At 37.4% G+C, this 26789-nt stretch overlaps 2 protein-coding genes across 4 annotated transcripts in view; both read right to left on the bottom strand.

The window, feature by feature from the left end:
* The window catches only part of LOC105703279 (rhotekin), a 93093-nt gene extending 69869 nt beyond the window's left edge, over positions 1 to 23224 (bottom strand). Inside the window, exon 1 of one of the 3 annotated variants that reach the window (XM_023431850.1) lies at positions 22810 to 23224. In XM_023431850.1, the coding sequence (XP_023287618.1) occupies positions 22810 to 22953 (144 nt within the window). In that variant the 5' untranslated portion in view covers positions 22954 to 23224. Of the gene's footprint in view, positions 1 to 16187; positions 16368 to 22809 lie in introns of those variants that run through there. The other 2 variants (XM_012431563.1, XM_012431562.2) reach the window with 2 other exon arrangements.
* A 210-nt stretch (positions 23225 to 23434) lies between these two features.
* Positions 23435 to 26606, bottom strand: LOC105703280 (26S proteasome non-ATPase regulatory subunit 4). The gene is made up of 6 exons (XM_012431564.2): positions 26503 to 26606; positions 25677 to 25817; positions 25388 to 25499; positions 24608 to 24982; positions 23995 to 24280; positions 23435 to 23775 (listed from the first exon to the last, which is right to left on the bottom strand). The coding sequence occupies exons 1-6, from the start codon at positions 26526 to 26528 to the stop codon at positions 23558 to 23560; spliced, it is 1158 nt and encodes a 385-aa protein (XP_012286987.1). The 5' UTR covers positions 26529 to 26606; the 3' UTR covers positions 23435 to 23557.
* Between the last annotated feature and the right edge of the window lie 183 nt (positions 26607 to 26789).

The raw sequence follows: 26789 nt of genomic DNA, 5'->3' as shown, positions 1-26789 counted from the left end.
CAAGATGGACGAAAGGGAAGACCGTGCAATTAGTTACGTCAATTCGTTCACCGGCGATCTTTCTCCGAGGTCTCCTTCGCACGGCCGAGAAAAGTGCGTGCACGCGTAATGCCCGTTTGTCCTTATAATACGCGCGCACTCTTCCGCTCGTGCTCGGCCATAATCGATTCGCCTAAACCACCGTTTCCGAAAGTCGTAAGACTCCAACTTTCCCGCTTTGCGTTCGCATTTCCGACCGTGAGCTTCATCCACGTTTCACGGGCCTTGGCCCCTCGAAGCAGGATCCTGTATTAACCGTTTTAGTACCGAACAATTTTCTTCAACGTATGATAAAAATTCCCTTTTCTAATCCTTAAAGTACTGAGAACAGCGATAATTCACCGAACCGCTTTAGTGCTGAACAATTTTCTTCGATACACCCAGGGAAAAAAAAATCACTTTCTAGAAAGTAAGAGGTTCCCGTGTCGAACAGATCTTTACTAGCTACAATCGGCAAAATAAGGTCGAATGGAATCGACGCAAATTACAAACAGTACTCACTTTTCTTGAGTTTAGTTCACCATGTCTGTTTAGCTCATTATCGTTTGATTTTCGGCGCACAAGTGTGTTAGAACGAAAAGTTGATTCACTTCAAAGAGCGAAAGACTTTGAAAGGATTAACAATACTCATGAAAAAAAAAAGAACGAAAAAAACTACTATTTAATAGAATTATCGGTATGTCTGATGTTTTTTCTCAAGCCATTGACAATTACCGGTGATCCTGTTCTTGCCTCAATTTCAAACAATATTTATTCGTTATTAATCTTTTTTTTTTATATCAAGTACTAGGTTGTTTGAGTTCACACATAATGAATGCAAAAATTGCACCAACACTAGGTGAGCGCAATTCCGAGGAATCGAACGAACGACTTGGTATTTAAAAATCATTAGAAGATGAAAATATAACAATAAAATGCAACTTACTAACTCAGAATGTCTGAAGAATGAAACGGCAAAGGGAATGTGTCGTTAATTCGTTTCTTTGTTCCCGCTGACGAGCCAAAAAAGAAACGCTCTACTAAACTCATTTTGAAAAGTAGAAGACCGAACCGGCGGAACGTGGACAAGGAAGTCGACCAACGAGTTTCCAAAAAAGTTTCCAGCTCAGAAATGCTGCTTGTGTCGGCGAGATTCCCCTACGACCTGGTTTTGCTTGTTCAGCAATGTAGAACATACGCAGTGAAACCTTCATTGTTAATTCCGAAAACCAGGATACAGAAGGACCGCCTAACCCGATTCTGCGTCGAATACTAATCATGTAAGAAGCTCGAATGCAATTCATTTCCGGTTAGCAGTAGAGATTCTCCATTTCTGATATCACCTGCACCATAAATTACGGCGACACGTCCACGATACTTAAATTTTTAAAACCTATATAAGCTGATAAAGCTCGTTTAGTCTGTCCTTAATAGATATACAACTTCTCAAAGAAAATACCTCCACCCTGGAAACCTTCCTCACTTTGATCTTCCAATTTTCCTCATATAACAATAAGGAATAGCGTTTCTCGATAATAAAACCAGATTATCCATTTCTAATTCCAAACAACTTTCGTCACCTAGGTTACCATCGAGCTTCGGCAAACAATCTTAAGCCTAACTTATTCTCTAACCTCACTTTTACCCAGTACACCGATAACTGTCTAAGAAAAAACATTCCGACAATTATTCAGTCAAGACTCGTAGGTGGGAAAATACTCGCAAGTACGAGAGGTACTTATTTGTAATGATGCTTTTGGATCGATTATATCACGAGAGTAGTTCGGTATAAAGTTTATGCAAATAGCGACCGTTAATGGAAGCCATTACGCGAGCAACTTTCCACCTGCATTCAAAGTACCCAATCATTGCCTATTGAATGAGTATTGCTCCAAGTGGTTTCAACATTGCGATAAGAATACGGACCTATGCCTGCGTACGACATACCAAATCCCAGGTTCGCTTATGTCCATCATTTATGACCTTATAAAATCCGCAGAAGAAACACGATACCGCGTTTCATGTAAATCTAGAGTGACGGCAAAGCTCATTTAATTTGTCTTTTTTTCTTTGGTATACGCAAACTCTGACGCAACTCGCTTTAGATGCGATTTCTGCTCGGCACGTAATATCAATGTGACGGATCGATATCAGCTGTTTTTCATACAATGCCGATTGCGGTCAATGAAGCGAAACCCGTGTCGAAGATTCGCATCTACTACGAGCATCGAATACGTCTCTCTTTTTTTTTTTCTTTTTTGCAAGCAAGGCCACTTTCGTACAGTCGCGATGCGTGATGTGCGTAATTCCGCGGGGAAGACGCGGATAAATAAAGGCCGAAGTTTCGCAGATTGGCTATCATTGACAGCGCGACGTGCGGCAACCTGTAATACGCGTTACGAGAGCTATGATAAGGCAATATTGACGGAAAGTCAGCTGAAATGTTGAATATTTTATCGTCAAGGGAATCACAATTGCAGGGCACAGAGAACAGTGATCGTGTGACCGTTACCCTAATCGTGTGTTGCGGTGTGGAGGAAAGTGCACCGCTCGAAATACTATAATTGTTCATGGTGAACGATTGCGAGTTCCTGCTGACCATAGTGAACCTAGTTGCATCGTTTATTTTCATCGAATACTGTATGGAGAATCTGTAAGGGCGCTAGGTAGGACCTAGCTAGGATGGTAACCTATCAATATCCATAGTGGTTAACCCAGATTTTTTATAAAATTACAGCGGGTCGGGGTCTATAAAAAAAAAGAGACCCGAAAGAATTCAGGTTTTTTCAGGTTTCATTCGAGATTTTTTAATGATCTGGCACCTAGTTGGGGCCCACTTAAAATTGAATCATGCATCCAATGTAATGCATCCGATTCTTCCTCAATTCGGCCAACTTAGGACCTGTTAATTAGGTCTTACGTAGAACAGGGTAAACTTCCAATGTAAGCCCTGCATTGATAGGTTCACATCCTAGGCCCTATTTACTCACTTTGCAGATTTTCTACCCGGAGCCGTTTCCAACGAATCGATTAAATCGAGTTATTATCGTAATTAGAAGCTCACCTAACATTGCGCGGAAGAGCCTAACCGCAAACCGCACTGCGCATTCGTTTGCGATACAAGAATTCTTAAAACTTGATATTAAAATTCCTATAATGAAAGTAATTATTCAATCCTGACGAAAGAGATGTGTCGACACTGATAAGGTATCGAATAAAATCTTGGTACATTGACGGATCGGTTGTTAAGAGCATTAATCGGTTACTGCATTTAGCCGATTGCTCGGTCATTGGCAACCTCTGCGAGTTATTTACGATTTATACCGAGTAATTCTAAGCAGCATTAACGACACGGGGAAATAGTCGATGATCACAGATAAAGACTAACCATTGTTAGCACTGTAATAGTGATTTATACATTACGATGAAAGAGACAGTGGGTATGCAAATGTACAATTTATACATTTTAACGTTTTAACTGACAATGAGGGGTGATAATCATCGTGAGATTTAATTTTTATCGTTCGTAATCGATAGTATTTTTTGATATTGAGTTTATGTGGACGTTACGATCAAATTGCAATTAATTACGCTGACAATTAGGTACTCTGTTGTTTTCATTGTATTTCGACAAAATGTAATCGTTAATTAAAATTTTACGACCACGTATTTTTGTATCTCGTATTAACAATTTTAGAAATGAAGAAGAATAGCCGGGGAAGAAAAAAATATATACGGAAAATGTTAAGATTAGGATAATCATATCTCCTACTTTTGCAGAACAATGGGGAATCTTCTGAGACATTAACGGTTGATCCAAGACTCCCAGAACACCCCATTAAAAAAGTATTGTAATTTTATAACATATCGTCAATTCAAAATGTATAACATGTTATAAATTCCCTACATTAATGTATTAATTTTCCTAAGCAATTCTACAAAATTATAACTTTACTTAGAGATCCAGAATAAATGTAAAGTAGTTCACCTTTAAGACGTCAAATTTACGATTGTACTAAACCTTATGTAATAAAAGTGTAGGAATTTTATGAATACACTTAACACTGCAGCTCCGTTACCAGGATCAAGTTTGCCAATTGCATCAGTCATTGGCACAACATCGACACTATTTCATTCCACTTTACATCCATGTCTGAAATTGATGTTGCTAATCATACTGGTCAAAGGTTAATCCCAACATCTAATTCCATTCTGTTTCGTCCAACGACGGCAATTTGCTTTAATTAAGGGCGTGGACATTTATTTCCTCAAGGCACGACTTTCACGCAGCTAACAGTACATTTCTGCATCCCGATGCCTGTTAATTACTCTCGAGCACGTAGCCTGCAAGAATACGCTAAGCTAGCGGTCCTACGATCCGCAACACCAGGCATATTAAAAAGCCCTGAAAATAGCCTAGTCCGCTTTTTCCCTAATCCTACACACGTCGAGTCGTAATTTTTTCCCGAGTTCGGCGAGTCACTACGCGGGAATGAAATTGAACTGCCAGTCAGCCGGCGTAAAACATATCCTCATTACCGGATTCGCGATCGGTCAGCGGCACCGGGCAATTCGCCATTAAGGTGATACGAAAGTGGCATCCGAGTCGATTACGAACCTTTATCACAAACAAGGTGTACCGAATCCTTTGAAACCTTACCACGTGAATGTGGAGGCCCTAAGGAAGATAGCGACACCCATGAAATTTAATTTCTCATAAAATATGAAACATAAAATATAAAACAAACGTTTAAAATCAAATTTCACCGTTTAAGTCGCGAGCAGCCCGATCGCTCTGTATAGATTTCACGTCGAAAAAACCCGGTTCATTTGAACGGCATTGACAACAGACGGTGCTCTAAGAGTTATTGAAAGCTATTACAGGGATGGTTGGAGTAAAAAAGACGCAGTACTCAGCTGAGACCCATGAACTCATATGAGACGCTATCGCGTCTCTTCGAACTCAATTAAAACAGCGCCATCGCGTTGTTCGCATTTTTCGACATTGTTTTTTTTAACGACCCTTGGTTCTCAACCGGTTAAAAAGAAATTAAATTTCACGGGTGTTGGAACTTGTCTTATTGCCTCCATACTGACGTGTTATAATTTCAAGTAATTCGGCACATCCAGTTTGGAGAAAGGTTTCATAAACGACGTCACTATCGCGTCACCTTAACATTATAAAAAATGTCCTACGGATCGAGTAATTCAGTTCTTTAAACTCGAGTCAAGCATATGTTCGAGCTATCGAGGGTAAGAGCGAAATTGTTACCTACCTTGCCTAGATACCATTATTTCTTGACTCGAGTCGTCGTCAATTATTTCCCTCGTCAATTCGCCGCGCCGAATCCATACTAACTCGTTTCCCCTTCCTTCAAGGAGCCGCCGACTCAAGGCCAAATTCAAATTGGCAATATTTTCGGATTCGAGTAACTCGAGTCGACAAAGTATGTACTCGCGTCGTCGTGTCAATAGAACATACGGTTTATCGGTTCCGCAATAGAGGGCTGAATTCCGGGGACCGAGAGTTGCGCGGCGCAAAAGTAATCCCCCCGCGCGTTCGCAAGTAGGCCGTAAATTGATTCCGCGTCTATTGTGAAAGCGAGAAAAGCAATTGACACGGTATGCCGAGTTGGTGGGTACGTGTCTCGAATGTGGGCCCGATCGGGCCCTGAAAGCGACGAAGGGGTTCCGCTGGACCCCGCGTGCATTCCGCACGCATAAGTCGGCCGCTAGTCGGCCATAAGCCGCGTTATGCATTGCATAACGCACGCACGCGACTAGTCAATCAGGGTCAGTATTTATTTCGCCGTTCGATCGGAGGAAGGCTGTTCACTGTCACCGCCGACTACCTCGCGATTTGACGACCGGTGATTTCTTTCGACGACGTCAACGCGTGAGAGGACTGCCAACCGTGACTTCAGGGATATTGCGGACATTTCCCTATTAACACAATCTCGACCGCTGACGTGAATTCACGTCTTTTCAACTTCTATTCCTGGTTACCGCTGACGTGAATCACGTCCTGCTCAGTTGGCTCACTAATTGTTAGCCGGCGCGGCGCACAAATTTTATCGTTTTTATTCTTGCTTTAACGATACAAGTTTGCGGCAACCAGTTTCAGAATTTTATTATTTTCGCCGGTGCTCGGTATTTGAGACGGAAAAAATTTGCCGGTCGCGAATGTGTTAAACGACGTATCGAACCCTCGGATCTTGGATTCGCAAAAAGGCGCAAGAACACCGTCGAAGGTGAAAAACATTAATTGTGTACACGACAGAAATGCGCAATCGTGTATAAAACGTGAAAACGCTGCATAGATATGAAAGTGGTCGAGTCCCTGACAAGGTGATACGAATGTAGAGTCCGAACCGTTTAAATTGGATATGGAGGCCCTAAGGAAGTTCCTGACCCCCGTGATACTTCATTGTTTGTAACACAATTTAAAAATGTTTATTGACAAATTTGAAAGCAAGACTATGTTTCACGGTTGTCAAGGCCTTTTTTAGAGCCTTCACGTTAACGTGGCGAAGTTTCAAACGATACGGTACACCCAGTTCGGAAAAAAGTTTCATAAACGATTGACCCCTCGGACACTGCTTCCACATCACTCTTTAACCCTTTCGCTACTTTGAAGTTGGTAACATGTAGGTACGTTTAATGGAGAATAGTCTCATAAACGTTTGACCCCTCGGACGCTACTTCCACATCACCTTAACCCTTTCGCTACTTTGAAGTTGGCACCGAGTATGTACATTTAACGGAGAAAAGTTTCATTAACGTTTGACCCCTCGGACGTTACTTTCATGTCACCTTAAACCTTCCGCTACTTTGAAGTTGGAAACGAGTACGTATGCTCTGTACGGGGCACTTTAATCGCGAATTTACATTTACCTTAGAATGTAAAGCTCTTTATAGATAGCTTATATAACCGTAACCGTAAGCGAAACGGTAAGAACCGGTCAATCAAATTGCAGAAAATTAAATACAGCGTCCTACTTCGACAATTGGATTGGCCAGTTCCTGCTATTATACTTACGGTCATAGAGGTGGCTATATGTACATTTACGGCCATAGCGTTAGTTATACATTTACGTAAGGTATCCGTGTGGGTCATAACTAATATTTTATGGCCTTTTGCCGTGTTTAACTGTCATTGTTAAATAATGCGGAATTTTGAGAGGTGACTGCAGTCACCTTTACTAACAAAAGAGTTAAGGATTTGCGATGTGTTTCAGTTCTGGCTTTAACAGGGTACGATGTAGACGCAATACAGTAATTCTTACATGTGATCGCGTATACAATTGTCACGATCGTCTCACCGACTGCAGTATAGATACAGTCACAATTTATGAGGATTTCTCGATCGATTCTATCATCGTGGATAAAAGAGTAACTGTTGGATTGCTGCATTTAAACTGCAGTTTTCCCCGCGCCTTCGGAAGTTACATGTTCATCGGCGGAAAGTAAGAAATAAAAAAAATCTAAAAATTACAGTCACCGTTAAGGGATTAGAAGAGAGAACTCAAGGAGATCGGTAAGACAGAACTTACACAACTGACGTATGTTTCCATAAATGATTATTTTAATTTACTGCATACTCTTTACTGCACACTCAATACGCGTTACGCATAACGTATGTACTGTGACGTTATTTCATGACAATGGAGGCCATTAAAATCGCAGCATCCAGAAACAGCTGCAGTAAACGCGTCAAATTTCCTACAAAAGGTATCACGCCAGAGTAATATATTGTCAAAACATCAAGCATGTTTAACAAAAAATAAAATCTTAATCGTGTCCTAATCTCAGTTGCAGCGATTAAATGTGTAAAAATATCATTAATTATTTACTGTTAATTCTTGGTGATACAATTTTAATCATCAGTGCGGATAGCTCTCTTTCTAACCTTATTATAATTTCCTAATCACTGCATGATCGGGCTGGTTAATGTTAATTGTACCTTTATTGCTACTGCAAATTCATAATCTTGGTACACGTAATTAGTGTACGTGTAAATTCGTTCATTCGTTAACCGTGCAAATTTATAGAAAAGATCACCGGCATTTCAGATGCGTACTCGCAACAGCACTATACGTTTACTATTTATCAATCTTTTGCTAACGTCAGCGGTAACTGGGACATTACCGAGTGACATTTTCTGCGAGCGTCTGCAGTGGAAGATGCATTCGCGAAAGGTGTTCCATACTCGCCAGGAGTCACGGCGGTATGCAATGATATTGCACATGGTGTCCCGGAATTCAACGAACAGGTACACGCGGCATGATTCCCCGTGAAAAATAAATCCATGGATTTGCAATTCAGATTCGTTTGAGGCCAGCGATTATTCCGTAGGATCGGGAAATAACTGTGTAATCTATTTGCAATTCGATGGGAAAACGTTCCCTTCGGCTAATCGGTCAGGTGCTTGAAACCATCTCCTCCATTTTAAATAACCCGACACTTTTCATTTACATCAGACAGATAGTCCCCCAAGCATTAAATCCGAGTTTCTCTTCGGTACAAATTCATTAGAAATATAATTAGATACTATCGATCTTGTATTTCTTTGATCGTTCATCTGGTTCACTGAGAACTTCCAAATTCATTTTTCTCATCAGCACTTCTAAATCCTCCAAATGTTGCAATTGAATTAATGCTCGAGAAATCTAAGAACGGAATGATCACTCCATTTTATACAAATTAGGCTTGAAAATCTTCAAATTACTAATTATTACAGAAACACGGATAAAATGCAAACCTTAATCCAGGGTCTTGATTTTTCTGTCGTATCGCTAGAAACCTTCTAAAAATACGGGTCCACCGCATTACTTCGTTTATAAACAATAGAATCTAAAGTATATAATATCTAATGTTACCGTTTATGTTAATAATTTATATGGAACCTTATTCCCAGCGTTTGGAGTGAGGAAAAGGACCTCGAGATCGAAAATCGGGATTAAAAATTGAGGTCTCCAAAATTTAACCGAGGTTTAATCCAACCCTACAAAAACTAATATAACTGTACACTTGAGGTTAATATGAAACTAATTTCATTAACATCCTTCTATCTTACTTTCTTTTATTATACTTTAAATCCTCACGCGCGTTGACGAGGTTCAAGTGAAATAAAAATGTCTCCTCCTGAGGAAGTACTGCAAACAGGTAATGGTTATATACGACAAATTTAAGCACTAAGTCGATTCTTCTGACATTTAGCGTGCTTAAGGCATACGCAAGGCTCATTCGGATGTTTCAATCGCTTATTCGCGATCCTCTCACTCGAGAGGTTAGTCGGTTCTAGAGCCGGTTGGTCGTCGAGGACGATTTTCTATTAAACTGTGACACGATTGAACAGTTATTTCACGATCCTGAGTAGAACCTACCGACTGCAAGTAAATTTGAATTGCACACTCGCGAACTAATTTCTCACGATGGATATATCTACATTTACAAACAGATCAAAGAACAAGCAGGATCCTCGCGCTAAATCGGTAATTAAATCTTCTAGTTATCTCGTAAATATTACGGTTGACGTATAACTATGACTACTTAACGTGACACTATTTCCATTAACTCTTTACAGTACATACAATTATTTTATATCAACACAGTTTTGCGATTTATGTGTTTTGTCACTCCCTACTCTATCTTAACTACTCTACCTGCATCTAATGTATCTATTCTATTTAAATTATTTAGCCTAAAAATCTATTTAAGGCTTTTACAATGAAATAAAAGTACGTTCATGAATGATGTCCGAGTCCTTCAATCAAACCGACTGCAACGGGAAAACACTATTTTGGGAGTTACTCCTAAAAAGTATTTGAACTCAAGGATTCTGCATTACCGTCACGGGATATAGAATAAACTGTTAAGAAACAACGATGATGGCAGATAATTATTTCTAATTCCAGTGGAAATATTGCAAGGAAAGATTCCAAATGTCAGCATTAATTGCGCCATAAACTTCAGATCGGGGATATAATAAAAGTTTCCGCTAAAACAAGAAGAATATATGTAAGAGAAAAATTCATTCTATAAATTATAGAAAATACATTCTGCTCATAAACTATTTCCGATAAATGTAACGTTAATTACTTCGTTTCCCTCCTACTTTCCATGCTAATTCCCATATTTATGCAACGACAGTAAGGAAAGAGTACCTCCTCAGCGAAGGATTCGCGCTTTTACCGTGTTGTTTATTTGAAAGGATTTAAGCAAAATAAAAATTTTACTTTCTAATCATAGATATGATAGTCATGGGATAATATATACCTATGCCTAAGCATTATCATAGCAGTAGGGCATCATACAACGCGTTTCATTTTCCTAAAATTCAACATCTCAAAAAGTACCAATAGTTTTCATGGGACGGTAATTTGATTTTTTGAGCGAATATTTTAAATTCACAGAATATACATTCAATTCTAATCGAGACAATACTTTATTTCAACATAAAATTCTTTATCTCAGGATTATTAGTACTCTTTTTTCCCTCTTAAATGACACACCTCTTTCTTTAGTCACAAGGTAAAAAGTTTAATAATCTCTAATTGAATATGGATCGAAATAAGTGTTACAAATCAAAAATATAATTTAAAGCACGGGGTGGTCCATACTGTTTCGACAAGCCGGATAATTTAATTCCATGTGTGTCAATCGAAAAACATATCTGTAATCAAGGAATAAAATACATCCGAGTCACATTTCATTCAGTATTCTTTTACACGCTACCTTCTTAACACGCTTTATTTGCTTTCACACAATTTCTTCATACATTTGATTTACTTTAACTCGGTTGCAAGAACTTCATTCTTGCCAAACTCAATTTCTCATACATTTCATTGACTCCTTTTTTGCACGTTACGCATCCACCTCGTAAAATGAGACCCTGGTGTATTGAAACCAGCTCAAATAATCACAAATATAAATACCCCTTTACATAACATTATTTAAATATATAAAAGACGTTCTATCTAACAGAGCTCAAACCGCAAGTAGAATGAGGTTGGACAAGTCCTGGAACTTCTTTTATACGTTCTCGTGATTGATCTTGGATTTAAAATGGACTATAGAGCACTCAAGTAATTGAGATTCAATGGTAGAGATCTTTCTTTATTTTTTTTATTTTTTTCATTTGATCGTAGTAGCATCAAAGGTAGGGATTGAAAACCCGAAAGGAAGAGGCACTGCACCCCGGACGGAAGATCTATTCATACTAGAATTATTCAATGGCCCTTGCAATGGGATCCCCATGAAGACACCCTGAGCTTCGGTGATCCCCACAACCCTTTCGCATCGGTTTCTGTTTTCCTTAACCGAATTTCGGAAGCCCTCGGTTCATTCTACTCGGTTTACCTGTCGTACATGTGCACCACCATGACGGCATATGAAATTACAGAACAAACTGGTCAACGGAATCCATATTTGCCCTGTTAATAATGGTGCGTTCGATACTGGTTGTTTTGGGCATAATACTAATAAATGTTACTAGTAATTCTTTGTAAAATTAACCCAAAGAGAATAACGTACTAATACTGAGGGAAACGTTTACCCAAAGTGTTTCAATATTAACATGTAAACATTATTATGAATAGTAATTAACTATTTAACGAAATGAAGTGGGATCGGATATCAATAACAACGAGTGCCGCTTAATTTCTTAGACAAGAGAGAGAAATTAAATAATAAGGAAAATGTTTATGAGGGAATATTCGGTCGGGTCACGTTGGTAATATATAACAGACTCGAGTGCTCGTTGTCACATTATAAATAATAAGGAAAATGTTTAAAAAAAAAAAATGTGAAATTTATAATTTCTTTACAACCATGTGTACCAAGAGTGTTGGAATTTTTAACAATGTACCGAATAAAAAACAAAGAAGAAGAAGCGAAGGGTCCGTGTCAATTACTTTGTTAGCGGATCGAGATCGACGATTTACTTAAAGCGCACTTCCGGTTCTCGCGGATATAGTTCGCGGTTAAATGGTAAAACAATGCCCGTTGGTAAAGCTACGCGAACAGGTATCGTAATGCGAAAGAGAGATGTAACGTGGAAATTAAAAGAGAAGCCGGGGAGAGAAGGCAAGGACGGTCGAATTTTCGCGCCGAGGAACATGAACCGGTTAACTTAACCTCGGGCCAATAAAAAATAATAAAGTCCGGCTCTCCCGTCTTTTATTTCGGCGTCTCGGGGCAGGACGTGCGCGCGCGCGCGCGGAAATGGAAGTTAACGTATAACCGCGAAAAAACGCCCGACAGGGAAATAAAAAGCCGCGGAGCAGGTACCGGCCAGAGAGGCCGTGGAAAGAAAAAAAGGAAAAAGAGAAACAGGTGCAACGGATCGACCGCTTTATCACCGGGGAATAAATATTTCTCATCGACTAAGAACCGCGTAATTCGCGCGACCGGATTCCCAGTTCGGCGATATATAGTCGCGACTGAAAGGCGACTATTTCGGAGACGAAGGGCCAGGGAATATCGCCTTTATCGTGGCCCTGACTTATGCTCCTTTGCCTTTCGACTATGAATATAAATCCCGGGCGGCATAATGCTTCTTAGGGATTTTCTCGGTTAGGACTTACGAGGAACGTCGACTCTTCGAAGGAGTTCATCCCGATCGTTTTTAGGCCTGAAAGGAGGCCCGGGAAATATTTTCGCGAAGCTGCTTCACGTGAACAAGGTGACTTAGTACTTTTTTAGGGCCCTCTCGCTCACAATACGAGACCAAAAATTCCCGTCAAGGGTCGATCGATCGATCCCGTCTCGAACGCTAACTGTGCCCGCGAATATGAAAGTGGTCCGAGTGATTTTTTCTTATCGAAAACGAACTCATTAAAGTAATTTAAACATATGCAACAAAAAATATGGAGAAAAAAAAAATTCATTTTCTTTCAGACTTCATCTTAGACCACTTTCTTAAACACGAACACATACACGTAGTTATTTTTCCGAAGTTTCCTTCGACGACGTCAAAAAGTACCCCACATTGTTACGAAAAAATGTTGTAATTTTATACGATTTATATCGCATGTTTCATTCCGGTACGGTATGCTTATTTTATAACATAGTTCCAAATAAAATTTACGACATATACTATATTAATGTATAACGTATGTCATAAATTTAGTACGTAAGTTAACTCATTTTCCCACACAAATTCTCAAAACTATAACGCAACGTTGTAAGGTTATGCATTTATTTGGAGACTTAATAAATGTATTGTAATGTACTGTTAATACGTGAAGTTATAACTTTACTTATTACAAATGCAAATATTCCCTTCCACGATAATCGATAAAGAGATTTATCCGGGGGATAGAAGTTATCGTCCCATCGTATTGACGCGTTCTAATTTGAACGTCAATTTGCAAAAGTCATTTGTTATAAGAAAGGGAAATTATTCTACCCAGAGAATTACAAGAAATAAGCGCACAAAGGTTTGGACAATTCATGGCCAAAGTACCTGCTCGAGATCCGAGGAGCTGGTTCAGATCTGATTTCAAGTCGCGGATTTCTCTGTCCAACCGCTGGCCATTTTGCTATACGAAGCAAAAATGCAGTATCTCAAAATGCACATCTCAGACACAAGGGCATATATCCTCGCATGGTTAACTTCAATAAATTCGCGCGAGATTCTTAAGCGTAAATCATCTGAATGTAGTATAAAAGTCTTTCGTTTTTTTGTTTTTTCTCTTTTTATTTTCAGGAGAATACGTACGCGTTATTTCTGAAATACATTAAAATCCGGGTTTAAATTGCAAAAATATATTCAAGTCGCACATAGCACAAATTTAGTATTGGCAGTAATTCATATCTCTTCGCAGGAATTCATAATAAACATTTCAAACGATATATCGATGCTCATTTGGTCCTAATATACACATTTAAAAACGAACGACGTAAATTCGTTGCAAAGTAGGTGAAAAAATTAGGTGGGGTCGAAAGAAGGAAAGTAGAATAGAGTGACCGCGAATTGTCTCGTATAATGTCCTTGAACTTCGTGCCAGCAATGCTAATACGTATTGGCCTTCGGATGCGCTCACTTTTTTTAAGGAAGAATCGTCAATTATATCTAAAGGACTCTTAAAACGTCGCGAAACTAAAATAACGTTCAGCTATGTTTGGTTTCATCTCCAACGTTAGATAAAAATATACACCTGTTTTACAAGATATTTTTTCCGTCTCTTACCTGGAAGATTTCTATATCAGCAATTTTTTCAAGACAAATATTGTAAAACAATACAAGACATGGATAAGGTCGTCGCTCAAATTTGTTAAACGAATGAATTCGTTTCTCAAAATATACCGTGGAACAGTTAAATCTTTTAATATATATAAAACAATAAAAACCAAAAAAAAAAAAACTATAAAAATAGGCAAGCCACTATTACGACGAGTGTCCCTTACTTTGAAAGCAATAATTTCTTAATTTCAGAAAACAGTACGACATTAGAATGAAATAAAAAAAACATTCGCGTATAAATTGTTTATTCTGCTGTTAATTTAACCCTTTTAGTGCCGGGCGAAAAAGAGGTGCTTATGCGAAGATAACCGGCCGAATTTTACGATTTTACTAGGATTTGGAAAAAGGCCCATAAAAATCAAATGAAAAGCAATATTTACATAATTCAAAAAGCAGGGTATTAAGGACAAAATAGAGAATAAAACAGTGACGCTAATTTTTCTATGTTCATTGAAAATTACATAAACAAAATTAAAAGGTGTAGGCCGATATATCGGCTCTGGCACTTTTCGCCAGTGCGGCGAGGGCCGATATATCGGCCTCCGGCACTAAAAGGGTTAAATTACAGCGTTAAACCATTAACTATAAAGGTGCACACAAATGCAGGGATTACATTCTGAGAAAATTAACAGTTGCCGATGAACGCAGAAATATAAATTGGGTATCCAATTATTTCCTAGTACGGCTCTCGTGTTTCCGTTACTTCCGAAGCACTCATGGGGTAAAAACCTAATTTCCACTCCATAAAATTACGTATTTCAATAAACGAAGCCAAGTCCAACCGTATAACGTACGGATATTAGAGAAACTTTCTCGGTAGACTTTCGGAACCACGGTGTAGTGGATATAAGTATCTAATAAGACAGGAAACAGCCAACGGAATTTAAACTGGGTTAAGGATAACCTACGTATCGAACAGATCGTTACGGTACAAAAGTACACATGGAAAAAGGTTCATTGGATGGTAAATAAAAGTTCAAGTATACGAGAGCAACGGACTCTTACTTCGCATCTGTAAGAACGGACTCAAGGCATTATTCTATCCATTACTGCTCGAGCACCGCAAACCAGAAATACATAACAAATGAAAAACTTACAACTTTTCTGACAACCTGTTTGTCTAGAGATGCCGCCTATCGAGAATCGTTTTAAGAATATATTCCCTGTTCCTCGGTATTTATTTGTAAGCGCAGATTAAACATCAACGTCTGCGTTTATCATTTATCAGGTTTTAATCAGCTCACCTCGAGCTAGATATTTAAATACCCTATCGTTGAAGAATATGAAGCATGACATATACATTTGTCGTCCTCCACACATATACAATTTACCCCATTTATTGCAAATTCTGCGAAAACCTATATCAGTCTAACGTCGAGGCGAACCAATTAACGAGTTTACTCTATGTACAAGTCACGTTACAAGATCCGCGAGACGGCTCTAATCGAGCTAAATAATTCCCCTTAAGTTCATTTAAATCATATTTATCCTCCATATCACCCATCCATTTAGATATATATTTAATTTAAACGCGTTTGCCCTCCTCCATTCCCAAGACTAGACACCTCCCCGTCTAAGGACTTCGCGGAACCTAGAGCTGACTACAGGAATACTTTCTCCAGGTTAAAAAAAAAAAGAAAAAAAAAAAGAATAAGTGCACAAAATATCCGCATCAACGTGCCCACCAAACATAGGTAAGCGTATCTCGTTATCGCATACAAGAAATCCCGGTAATGGAGGTATTACGTTGATGCCTAATTGACGTTCCACCGCAGGGTAAATAAGAAATAGCAAACATTAATTGCGCATCAATCGAACGGCAGATGACCGTCTGGGAACATGAAGCAGGTTGATAAAATAAATGGGAAGGCAACGAATTTACGCCGATCGCGATAATTCATAAAATCGAAAAATGATTTACCGTGCCGTAGTCGAGAAGTCCGACATCGCCCAGGACGCGCGAGATGCCCGGGTGGAGTCAATGGAGGATGTAAATGTCCATAGACTCGGATTGCAAACACCTTCGGTAGGTACACACCGTTTACGGTTTACAGGAGGAGGTACTCGGGTCTTCGCGACGATCGAAACAACACTGATAATACCGGCGGGCTGTACTCTTTCGCCGCCGGAGAAGGGCTGCGTGAAATAGACAGAGAGAGAGAAAGAGAGGGAGAGAGATCGGGTCTTCGGGGAAGGATAACGCCAGCGTGAGAGAGAGCGAGAAGGCCAGAAGAGAGAAAGGGAGCGAAGGGGAGACCGCGCGGGGTGAAGAAGGACGCCAGGTGAGGAAAGGGGAGAGAGAGAGAGAGGGCTCCTTGGGCGAGAGAAAGGGAGAGAGGGAACCGGCAAGAGAGAGGCAAGGAGAAAGGAAATAAGAGCGCAGGAGAAAGAGACCAAGTGGGCAGAGAAAGAGGGAGGGAGTCGTGTTTACACCGTGACTGCGATCGGCAGAAGGGAAAGAGGAAAGAGGGAGCGATCGGGATAGATGGATAAGTAAAACGATAGAGATGACTCCACGGGGGGCGGGGAAGCGACCTTGCAAGGAGAAGAGCATCCCTTCCGCTATCAGGATATGCTCTCCGATATCGAGACGATATCCCTTTACGAGACTTAGGACCGTGATTAGCGTGAAGTTTCTTAACCCTTTCGTTACCTTGGACGAGATATCTCGCGATCCGGTAGTAGCTATATTTATTTCTTCCTTTTAGCTATACGAATAGAATTAGTTGTAAAATATATTCATCTAGAATGTCAAAATATTGGTGCTAGAAAGCTAGATTATCGTCAAAAGCGTTAATCCGCTACTACCGGATCGCGAGATATCTCGTCAAAAGCGTTGATCGGCTAGTATTGGGTCGCGAGATATCTCGTCCAAGGTAACGAAAGGGTTAACTATGCGTAATTAACCCTTTCGATACTACGGGTGACCGTAGTTATCCAACGTCGCCCGCTCGCTATGTGTTACGAATCTTTACAGTCACCCGTTAAGATTTTGTATCGATTCTCAATTATAATCGAATTTGCCGTTTTCATTTGTTAGTTGAGTTTTCATTTATAGTAGAGTAGTTGTAACTGGCCCGTACCGTAACGCGGCATTCGCGATTTTACTATCCGTACAGCGAAGCATACCGGCGAAAGGCATAGCCGAATAGAAAGGGTTAACCTCGAATCAATGAAATTCATTTACATTGATAAAAATTAGACGAAGATTAATATCCGCCTTTGTGTAACCACCCGAAATCAGGCGCTTAATCCACGCCCGATGTAATCCTTGATTAAGGATTTTAACTCGAATTTTAACCAGCTCCCTTAGGGCTGGCTGCGCCGACAGTGATTACCGTGACATTTTTTAATCATGATTAGTTAATCTCGAATCAGTGAAATTCGCGTTGCACTGACATGAGTTAGACTAACCAAAAGAGTAAACTGCTGTTAGATAACCGCCAAAAATCGGGCGATTACTTTAATTACGCATTGAGGGAGTCTTCTGATCTACGGGGCCGTTTTTCCTCTCCTTTACAGAAATTAATGATAAAGAAATTATACAATTTTTTTCTTCCAATAATCGAACTTATCCGAACATATTTCTTGATGCTTTGACATGTTCCAAACATTTGTTCAAAATATTGTTTAGTATTTATGCTAGCAAAGTTTATCTAAATATCGTATTAAAAACTACTGGATGAATCAGTGCAGAGTTCATTATTTAGATTTCTTACATGGTTAATTTTGAGATTGTATCAAGCCTTGTGGAATTGGACCATTAAGGTTAATTGGATATTTGGACTAGTTTTTCGTTTTTTTTTTAATCCATAAAAGTTCTGTTAACGGTACTGTAATTTGAAACAAAGGTACCAGTTACTACTAGCAGTAAAAAGAGAAATCGAACTTCCTGTACAAATATCTAGATGGAAAATATCTTTATTTGAAACGTAGATTAACCCGTTAACTGGTTTATGCTTGGACTGAAACACTCCTTGCAAGTACAGTTATAATGGCGAGATATAATAACTCATACCCACTTATCGGGTGAAATATCTAAAAGGCAACAAAATATTTACTTAATGATAAAATTCGGGAGAACCGTTAAAGTAACATCCAAGAGGCTATAATACTTTTGACATGTCATCAGCAGGAATATTACGTTCCCAAGGAATATTACATATTCCAAACGAAAAAAAGACCCACTGAAAAATTCTTACGTGTGTGTGTATAATAAGAGGATTTTAATTTCTTTACCTTTAATTGGTCACATGGAGTTTATTTAACCTCAGTTTAGGTTGAAATAGATAAAAACCCCAGGCTCTGGTCAAATTGATAGAAGATGAAAGATGTGACTAATTAATGATTAATACTTCCACTTGGTAATTATGGGATTTTCATATGTAGAACTTAAGTGAAATATGTAACCTGTACACATAGAATCTACTTCCCATAGTATTGAACTATATGCTGAAGATTATTTGCACGGTTACGTGTAAATAGTATCTTATACAAGACGATTCTTACAATATGTCATAAATCGGTGGCACTTAGTTGCCATTTTGTTCTTCAAAGAATTGCCATTAACTATCAACGGTACTGTCCCTACTTTTAAAACTATGTGTCAAGATAGATTGTAAAATGTATGATCTAGCATTCCTATTGGCGTGCCTTTGCAACTCGTCTTTGCTCTGTATGCTGGAACTCAATGACAATGACTAATTGTTTGTAATATTTAAAATAAATCTTAGAGAATAATACGCGTTTAAGATGGTTAACATTGTATCTCCGAAACTATAGTCTGGTTTAAAAACGTTTCAGAAATTCAATTATCTTACATTTATGTTTCCATTTAAAATGATAAATAAGTACTGCATCGGGACAAGAATTTCAGGGGGTACTTCTACTTATGTACTTACTACATTTAATATAATATTGCATTTACCGAGAAGAATTTCCACACAGCATAGTTAGTTGCAAGACGTATTAAATACGGTAATTCTGCATCGATAATTGCACCTAAGAGCCACACCTTTCAACAGTGAAGGTCTCTTAGAACGACGTTAAATGAAGAGGCTGTAATTGAAGACTGTATTCCGTAATTTATGATCTAGGCAAATTTTTATGCGGCAAAGAATGTACTCAATGAATCTGATGATATCGTGTATATGAAGTGGAAGGAGAAAGAATGGTAAATGTTTAGCCTCGTTTCATGCTTCATGATTCTGGCAACATTTATCACTTCATAAAGGTGTGTACAATTTAGATGTCAAAACTTTGGGATAAAAATAGGAGAGTAATAAACCATGAGAAAACTCTTATGAGTATTTGCTCGGTCTTGCTTCCTTTTAAAGAAAATTAAAAAAAAAATTAGCAAACCAAGTCATTTTTTGCTTCCTTGATATAGGAAATATTTAAAATATCAATCTTTTGCCCTTGTACAAGCATTGCACTTAGCAATGGCAGTGCGCATAACAGCTAAACATTGTTTCGGTGATATCCACTACAAATCACCAAGACAAAATATTGGAATTATGGATAATTTCTGCATAAGATAAGCGAAAAATTTGAAAAAAAAAATGACTCATTTTCTTGGTTTGGTAGTACTTTTTTCGCTTTCTCTGAAAGGAGGCAAAAATTCCTAAAAGACTTTTCCGTTGCTTTACGTACTCCAAGTTTTAATATTTAAATAGGACACACCTTAGAAAAGTACACCCTCGTTAACACGAATTAAATTCTTATCCCAGTGAACGTAATACACGGGTAAAGTATGAGCTGATTATTGTACAAAATTATAATCGAGAGTACGTGTGATTTTCATTATAATGAAATGATTACATCACCGAAATACGGGATACGGTGGAAAGGTAATGTCAGGACATACGAATCGTTCACTTTCTACAGTGAGACACGTCAGGAAGAATTGGCAGGGAAAAACGCAATGTCTATAAGGTAACTAGAAATCAAGTGAAAAACCCACCTAGCAAAGAAAGTAAATATTTTCCAGCAGGAATCCCGACTTGCCAAGAAGCGAACCCTCATGGCGGAAGCTGTCGATCGCTTAGAAAACCTGCCCCAACCATGGCATATGAACAGAGAAAGTCTTCGGCATATAATTTTCATGGTGATAATTTATACACTGTACATGTAGTACACGAATATTGTCCAGAATTTATGAAAACATCGGTATAATTTCTATTACTTTGCGTTTCCCTGTATATGCGTTAAATTAAGGCGCAAATTCTAAATCTCTACGAAAGTGCTATAATTTCACATGAAATCTTTCCCTTCATTTCATATTGGCTTTCTCATTTCTTTCGATAATCCCCGTGACCAATTTATTAGTTAGAACATAGTATGTATTTTTTAAACCAACATCGGATCGCTATCACTATACATGATCCTAAACGACACATTGGGTTGATGCATATGTAATGGCGATTTTAGCACGTAATGTAACGTGTAAAAAAAAACACCATTACTCTATGCATCGACCCAATATATTAGTACTCATTTTTATTTTTAGACGTTGCGATATCATTCACGGGGAGTGTATTAGAAATTAAGATTGCTATCACGAAGTTCTCTCAAATGTTCACCGCAATTAAAGTGATTATTTATATCACGTGACTGATATCAGTCGCATTTCTTTGAATTACTTGTCACGTAATATTCTATTAATATTTTCGTTATTAAGTACATTTCATAACATGACAGTTTGGCTAATTATTTATAATGAAATAAAACAACGAACAAAATTATTTAATATATCTATCTTAATTGATCAAATTAAAACTTCAAAGGTTAGATTCGTTGTTTGAAATAGACGGATCATTGAATTATCGACAACAACCACCTAATACTCTTCAGATTGTTTTTCGACACAACTAGTAACTCTAGCTACTTAGATATGTCTATATATATTTCTAGTCTATTAAGTGTGAAATTATTTCTTGCTACCTTGGTTTATAACCGCACCCAAGTTACGAGTACCTGTGGCTTACTTTCGCCATGAAAATGGAGAAATTTGTATCGCCGTAAAAAAAATAACTTTCACGGTTTCTTTTGAAGTAACGAAGCCAAAATTTGACACGCAAAAAATTCAAGGATAATTTATAGCATACTTCGCGTTTATAAAAGGTAGCAAAATTACCGCTACCAATGGCTGCAGATTATCCGGTAGAGTACTGTCGTTCCTGCCTTTCATTATGTTAATGCGCATTACATCGTTATAACTCATTATTTAATCCGCTATCTGAACAGGACATTTCAGAGCAACAGCTGTGATATTAATTTGTTGTAGAAAAATATCATAGCATCGACATGAAAAAAAAAACAAATTATTTTGATATCACGAACCATGTCGGAGGAATTTATAATTAATTTAAAAACTATCGATTTCACTGTGCCTTTAAAAATTATGGCGGTGAACTCGTCTTCCAAAATATTTCCCTCTTTTCCTTGTATACAGTGAACTCATGACAATAAGAATTTGTGTCAACGGAAAGTGTACTGATATCAATCGACATTTACCGGAATTATTTCCAGCAACTCTTCTAGAAACCATGAGATAAATTTAAAAAGTTTACCGAAAACAAACACGACGAGACCAATACGGTCAAAAGACGTTCTACATAAGCGAATTTCTGCTCTGTACATACTCATATACACTTATACATGACACACGAAAAATCTGATACAATTTTGCACCATTTCTTAAAAATTTGCATGTTTTACATTTCATGATTAGGACAATATATGCAAACCGCATGCATACGTACAATTAAAATTCATACATTTTTCGATAAGAGAATTGTTCTTTGTATGCAGACAAATCCAATATAAATCAATTTTACGTAAGTTTAATTTATCCGAGTAAAATTGTATTTTCAGATTTATATGCTACGTCCATTCTTTCGATTCCAATCATTATTATTCTTCCCAAACAAATTATTCCTCTTCTTTTATCTAAAACTCATTGCTCTGTATAATAAATTACTGATAAATTACTAATAATAAATTACTGTAAGCTAAGTAAAGGAATAATAATACACATTTTGTTCCTGTACGCATAAACTTATTAGAAAGTAAGTCTAACCTGAAAATATGAACGTAGTTCACATATTTAACCAACTTTCATACCCCAGAGCATAAAACCATAACTATCATTACTAACATTATAAAATAAAAAAAAAAATCAGAGGAACTTAATTTGTAGGCTGAAGGGCAATCATTGCACTTGATAGAGCACTGTTAAAAACAAGACATATAAAATTTATAAAGAAAACATTACAGTTAGCAGTAACTCTGAAAGTGTGTTGTATATAGTAGTATATGCCTGAAGAGGGTACAGGAAAATAAACTCCTCATTTGAATGAAATAAATAATGAAATATCATCGTATGGTACCACGAACGACCTACATCACGAATCTTCCAGAGTCACGCTTGGAAAATGCGAAATAAACTACAAAATGTAAGCGCGTGGTTTTTCAATTGCAAAACACAAGCAACAGGTACGTACAGTACGCGTCATATAAATTCGGTTGAAGTACTGACTCACCGCGATGGTTTTTGCATTCCGGATGGTTTCCCGTCTTCGCACTCGCGTTTGATAATCATTCAAACCTCGTAAATAATTATGTTCCTTGTCTACATCACTATTTGACTTGCCTAATGTTTTGATACTTTTCCTACGCGGCGCCATTTTGGATATTTACGGCATCTCGGGAAGCCGGTAATATAGAAAATGGAACAGTGCTTCCATCTACTGGAGTTTCACTGAACGAAAAACTAAATTATCTTTTTACGAATATTCTGAAAGATACGTTCTTTTAACTTGAAAAAACCAGAGATGAGTTGGGAGATTGCTCACGGGCAGGGTCGCGTGATCGCATCCTGGTTTCGTACATTCAAGAGCCTATTAATTTAAAACTCTGCATATCAAAACACAAACATACATTTCTAAGAATTTGGGAGTACAGAAGAATGGAAATCTATCGGAATGCATAGAAAAAATTGTAGGAGCTTTTGAATAAGTGGGAAGCAAATGACACTGAACACGAAACGCGAGTTTGTAATAAGTGTGAAAAACATTAGAAATCATCATCATCATTTGCAATTAAATAGCATACAAATACCTACTTAATGCCAAGATTCCATCATAATAATAGTATCATTTTTCAATCTTGATGTTTGAAAATCTATAGTATATTTGATGGGCAAACAAGCTTTAAAAAAGTGATACATCAATTGCTAGTATCAAGTAATATTAAATGAAGTTTAACATATTTAAATTTGGGGAATTCCTTTCATTTCTTATCCTTATCTTTTTCCTTTTCTTTATCTTTCTCCTGTCCTTTGTCTTTATTTTGTTGTAGGGAACCAACTGCTTGACGGACAGCCTCAGAATGTGGATCTACACCAGGCAAATTTTCTAAAACTGATTGGAGGAATGCGGGGTCGGACATTACAGCTGCATAATCTTCTTCTACTTCCATTGCTTCTTCTTTCTGTGTTTCGGGCTCTTCTGCAAAGAGATGACAAATCCATTTTATAGTAACACAAATATCCAACTCTAGGAGCATTAAGATGTTCTTTAAATTATAAAGTAATACTATAAAATCGAAACCATAAGTTTACTCAATTTTACATAACTTGTTGATTAAAGGTATTGAAAGACTAAAATGACTTATGAATCATATAATTACGGACTGTCGTTTATCTTAAGTATTTGAAAATGTCTTACGTTGATCTTGCATTGACATCTGCATAGCGAAAGCTATTTGTTCTTCCTCGGTCATATGGGCAAAATCTGGTACATTTCCACCACTCGTTGTAGTATTATCCGCACTGGCAGTGGATTCCTCACCTCCCTCCAAGGACATTGCAAGAGCACGCTTTAACATGTCCTCCTCGTTTTGCGCTTCCTTGATAGTTTCTGGTTGCTTATTTGTAGCGGAGTCAGTTGCCTGAGCTCTTCTAGCTTCATCTTCCTGTCTTTGTCTTTGTTCCTCCATAGAAACTCGAAGAGCCTGTAACAAAATGTGTTCAATGTTTGTTATTGTTCTTTTCTTTTCTTTGTGTTATATATTTAATATGATATTAAATCATGTTTTAAATTTTAGGCCAATCAAATTTTGTTCAGAAAAATTTGATTATAAAATTGCGAATCTTCTTTTAAACCATCGCTTGACCCTACTCTTTGTTATATTTTACTTATGAATTTACTTTATTCTTTTATATGACCCATACTCCTATCACGAATTTTCTATTCCCCATAGAAAACTGTTTAGTACATTTGTAAAAAACTAATTAATGCATTTGTAAATATTACTTAAAAAATGGGAAGATGAACTTACCAAAGCTAATTCAGGATCTTCATTAGGATCAACTCCAAAGTCGAAAGCTGCTCCACTCATACCAGCACCACCCATTCCATCTTCACCCAAAATTATTGGCGAAGAGATCAATGAATCTGATAAATGTGGTCCTGGCGGTACAGTTACAAGATGACTGCTGGTACCATCCTTTCCGTTAAGTGCATTGATGAATGCAGTTAGTACTTCATTATTGATACTCTCTTCCCCGAAGCTGATGATGTCCACGTTGACTTTTTCCTTTTTCAATCGCTTCGCTAACTTAACCAATTCCTTCTCATCAATTTGAATTGGACTTCCCACAAATGCCACTATACGCATTTTGTGATTCTTCCCTTGACGATGCTTTAAAGCAAGCTGGGTTAAAATATAAAACATGATTATTATATATTACATTTTACCACTATTCTGTATGTTTATTTAAGCTGGAACGAACTTGTTATTGATCTTTATATATTACTCATGAAATGTTACACAGACAGTTTTTAAACATTTTTCACTGAGCAGTGTTCTGTAAATAACAATATTACTTCATAGAAGCTTCTTATGCACTGTTTAGCCCTAAAGTAATTAAGTTAAACCACATAAGTCTTGATTTGTGATTTAATTCTTCACTGTACGTAGCTTTACCTTGCAACACTTATAAGACAACTTTGACCATCTGCTACGTTGAAATTAAAACTGTTTATAACTTATTTCATGAATACATTTAATCTCAAATAATATTTTTGAAACATCTAAAATGTAAAATTAAATGCTTACATGAGCAATTCGAATCCCAGTGATAAAGCATAAATTCCCATTAGGTTGAACCCGATGAAGCTTGGACAGGATGCGTCCAACATCGCTTGTGAGAGTAGCCAGTACTTCCACACTGATTTAAAAATAAATAGAATATATTAGTTGATTAGATGTGGTTTTTTTTCTTTGTTAAAATTTGGTTAGAAAACATACTGATATTAAATAATAATTGCAATTAAAACTAAATAAATAAAATACATTTGAAAAGTATATATAAGATGTTACAATTTAAAACATGTCGAGAACTTACTTTGCAAGAGTAATGAGTCCTACATTATTCTCCGGATTAGATCGAGTTTTTGAATGACAAACTAGATTAACAGCATCTTGCTGAGCTTGAAGCCGAGTTGGTAAGAAATCTCCATTTCTCATATAGTCGCTGTTATCGACACTGTAAATGGCATACAGTTATTTAATATAAAGTTAAGAAAACCAAAAACATCATGAAGATATGTTAATAATTTACATATTCAGAAAATGCATATTCTTAGCAGTACACACAAGCAAAACTGAACATAAATTCTATCAGATTGCAATGCCTGGAATATCATGAATACATGTCCGACGGAAGTAAAGGAAGAACGTTACTCTACAAAACATTATGAGGTATTTATTCGCTATTAACTTAAAGAAATTCGTTAAATGATTACAAACATAATGTAAAGATTTTTAAGGTTTTATGTGACTTTTCATGTACGCATTTAATATATATACGTACAAAGATGTACTTCCGTAAAGAGGTTAGGTTACTAACGACTTATTCCTTTCCAACATTTCCTTTAAAAGTGAATATTAAGTTCAGCATAAAATGCATTAATACCAGTCCTGGAAGTATGTACTACCGAAAATCACGTATTTGTTGAAAAAGCTTTTTCATTGATTCGAACGCACTCAACTTTGCATTGTCACTCTAGCCTTCCAATGCTAGTGCAGGTATTAACTTTAATTTCGTTCAAATTTTTTCGAAATAACATTCCCACGAATTAGTTAATTATTCTCATTGATGCTCCGTAAGAAAGAAGTATGTTTAAATGAAAAAGGGGCGTTAAAATGTGTAAAAATTTACGAGGACTCACCATATCATAGTACTTTCCAGCACCATCTTGGACGTACTGAAGATCACCGTTTCACATTCGTTCCAAATCCCCCTGTTCCGCTCCGTTCTATTCTGAGCTACACAAACGGCGGGATAATACAAAATATAAACCGAAACTAATCTATCGTTTATAATGTACTAATGTAAAACTGCTGAAAAGATACTGTCCAGTAATGAAATAATTACGTTTAATTCAGCAGCTTTCGCAGAGAACATTCATTTGTTCCTTACATTATGAAGAATTATGCGAAAACCAGTTCGTAACTT

Source organism: Orussus abietinus, unplaced genomic scaffold, assembly GCF_000612105.2.
Source record: "Orussus abietinus isolate OABI.00-Male unplaced genomic scaffold, Oabi_2.0 scaffold191, whole genome shotgun sequence".
NCBI classification, from domain to species: domain Eukaryota; kingdom Metazoa; phylum Arthropoda; class Insecta; order Hymenoptera; family Orussidae; genus Orussus; species Orussus abietinus.
This window is presented reverse-complemented; position numbering and strand designations above follow the sequence as displayed.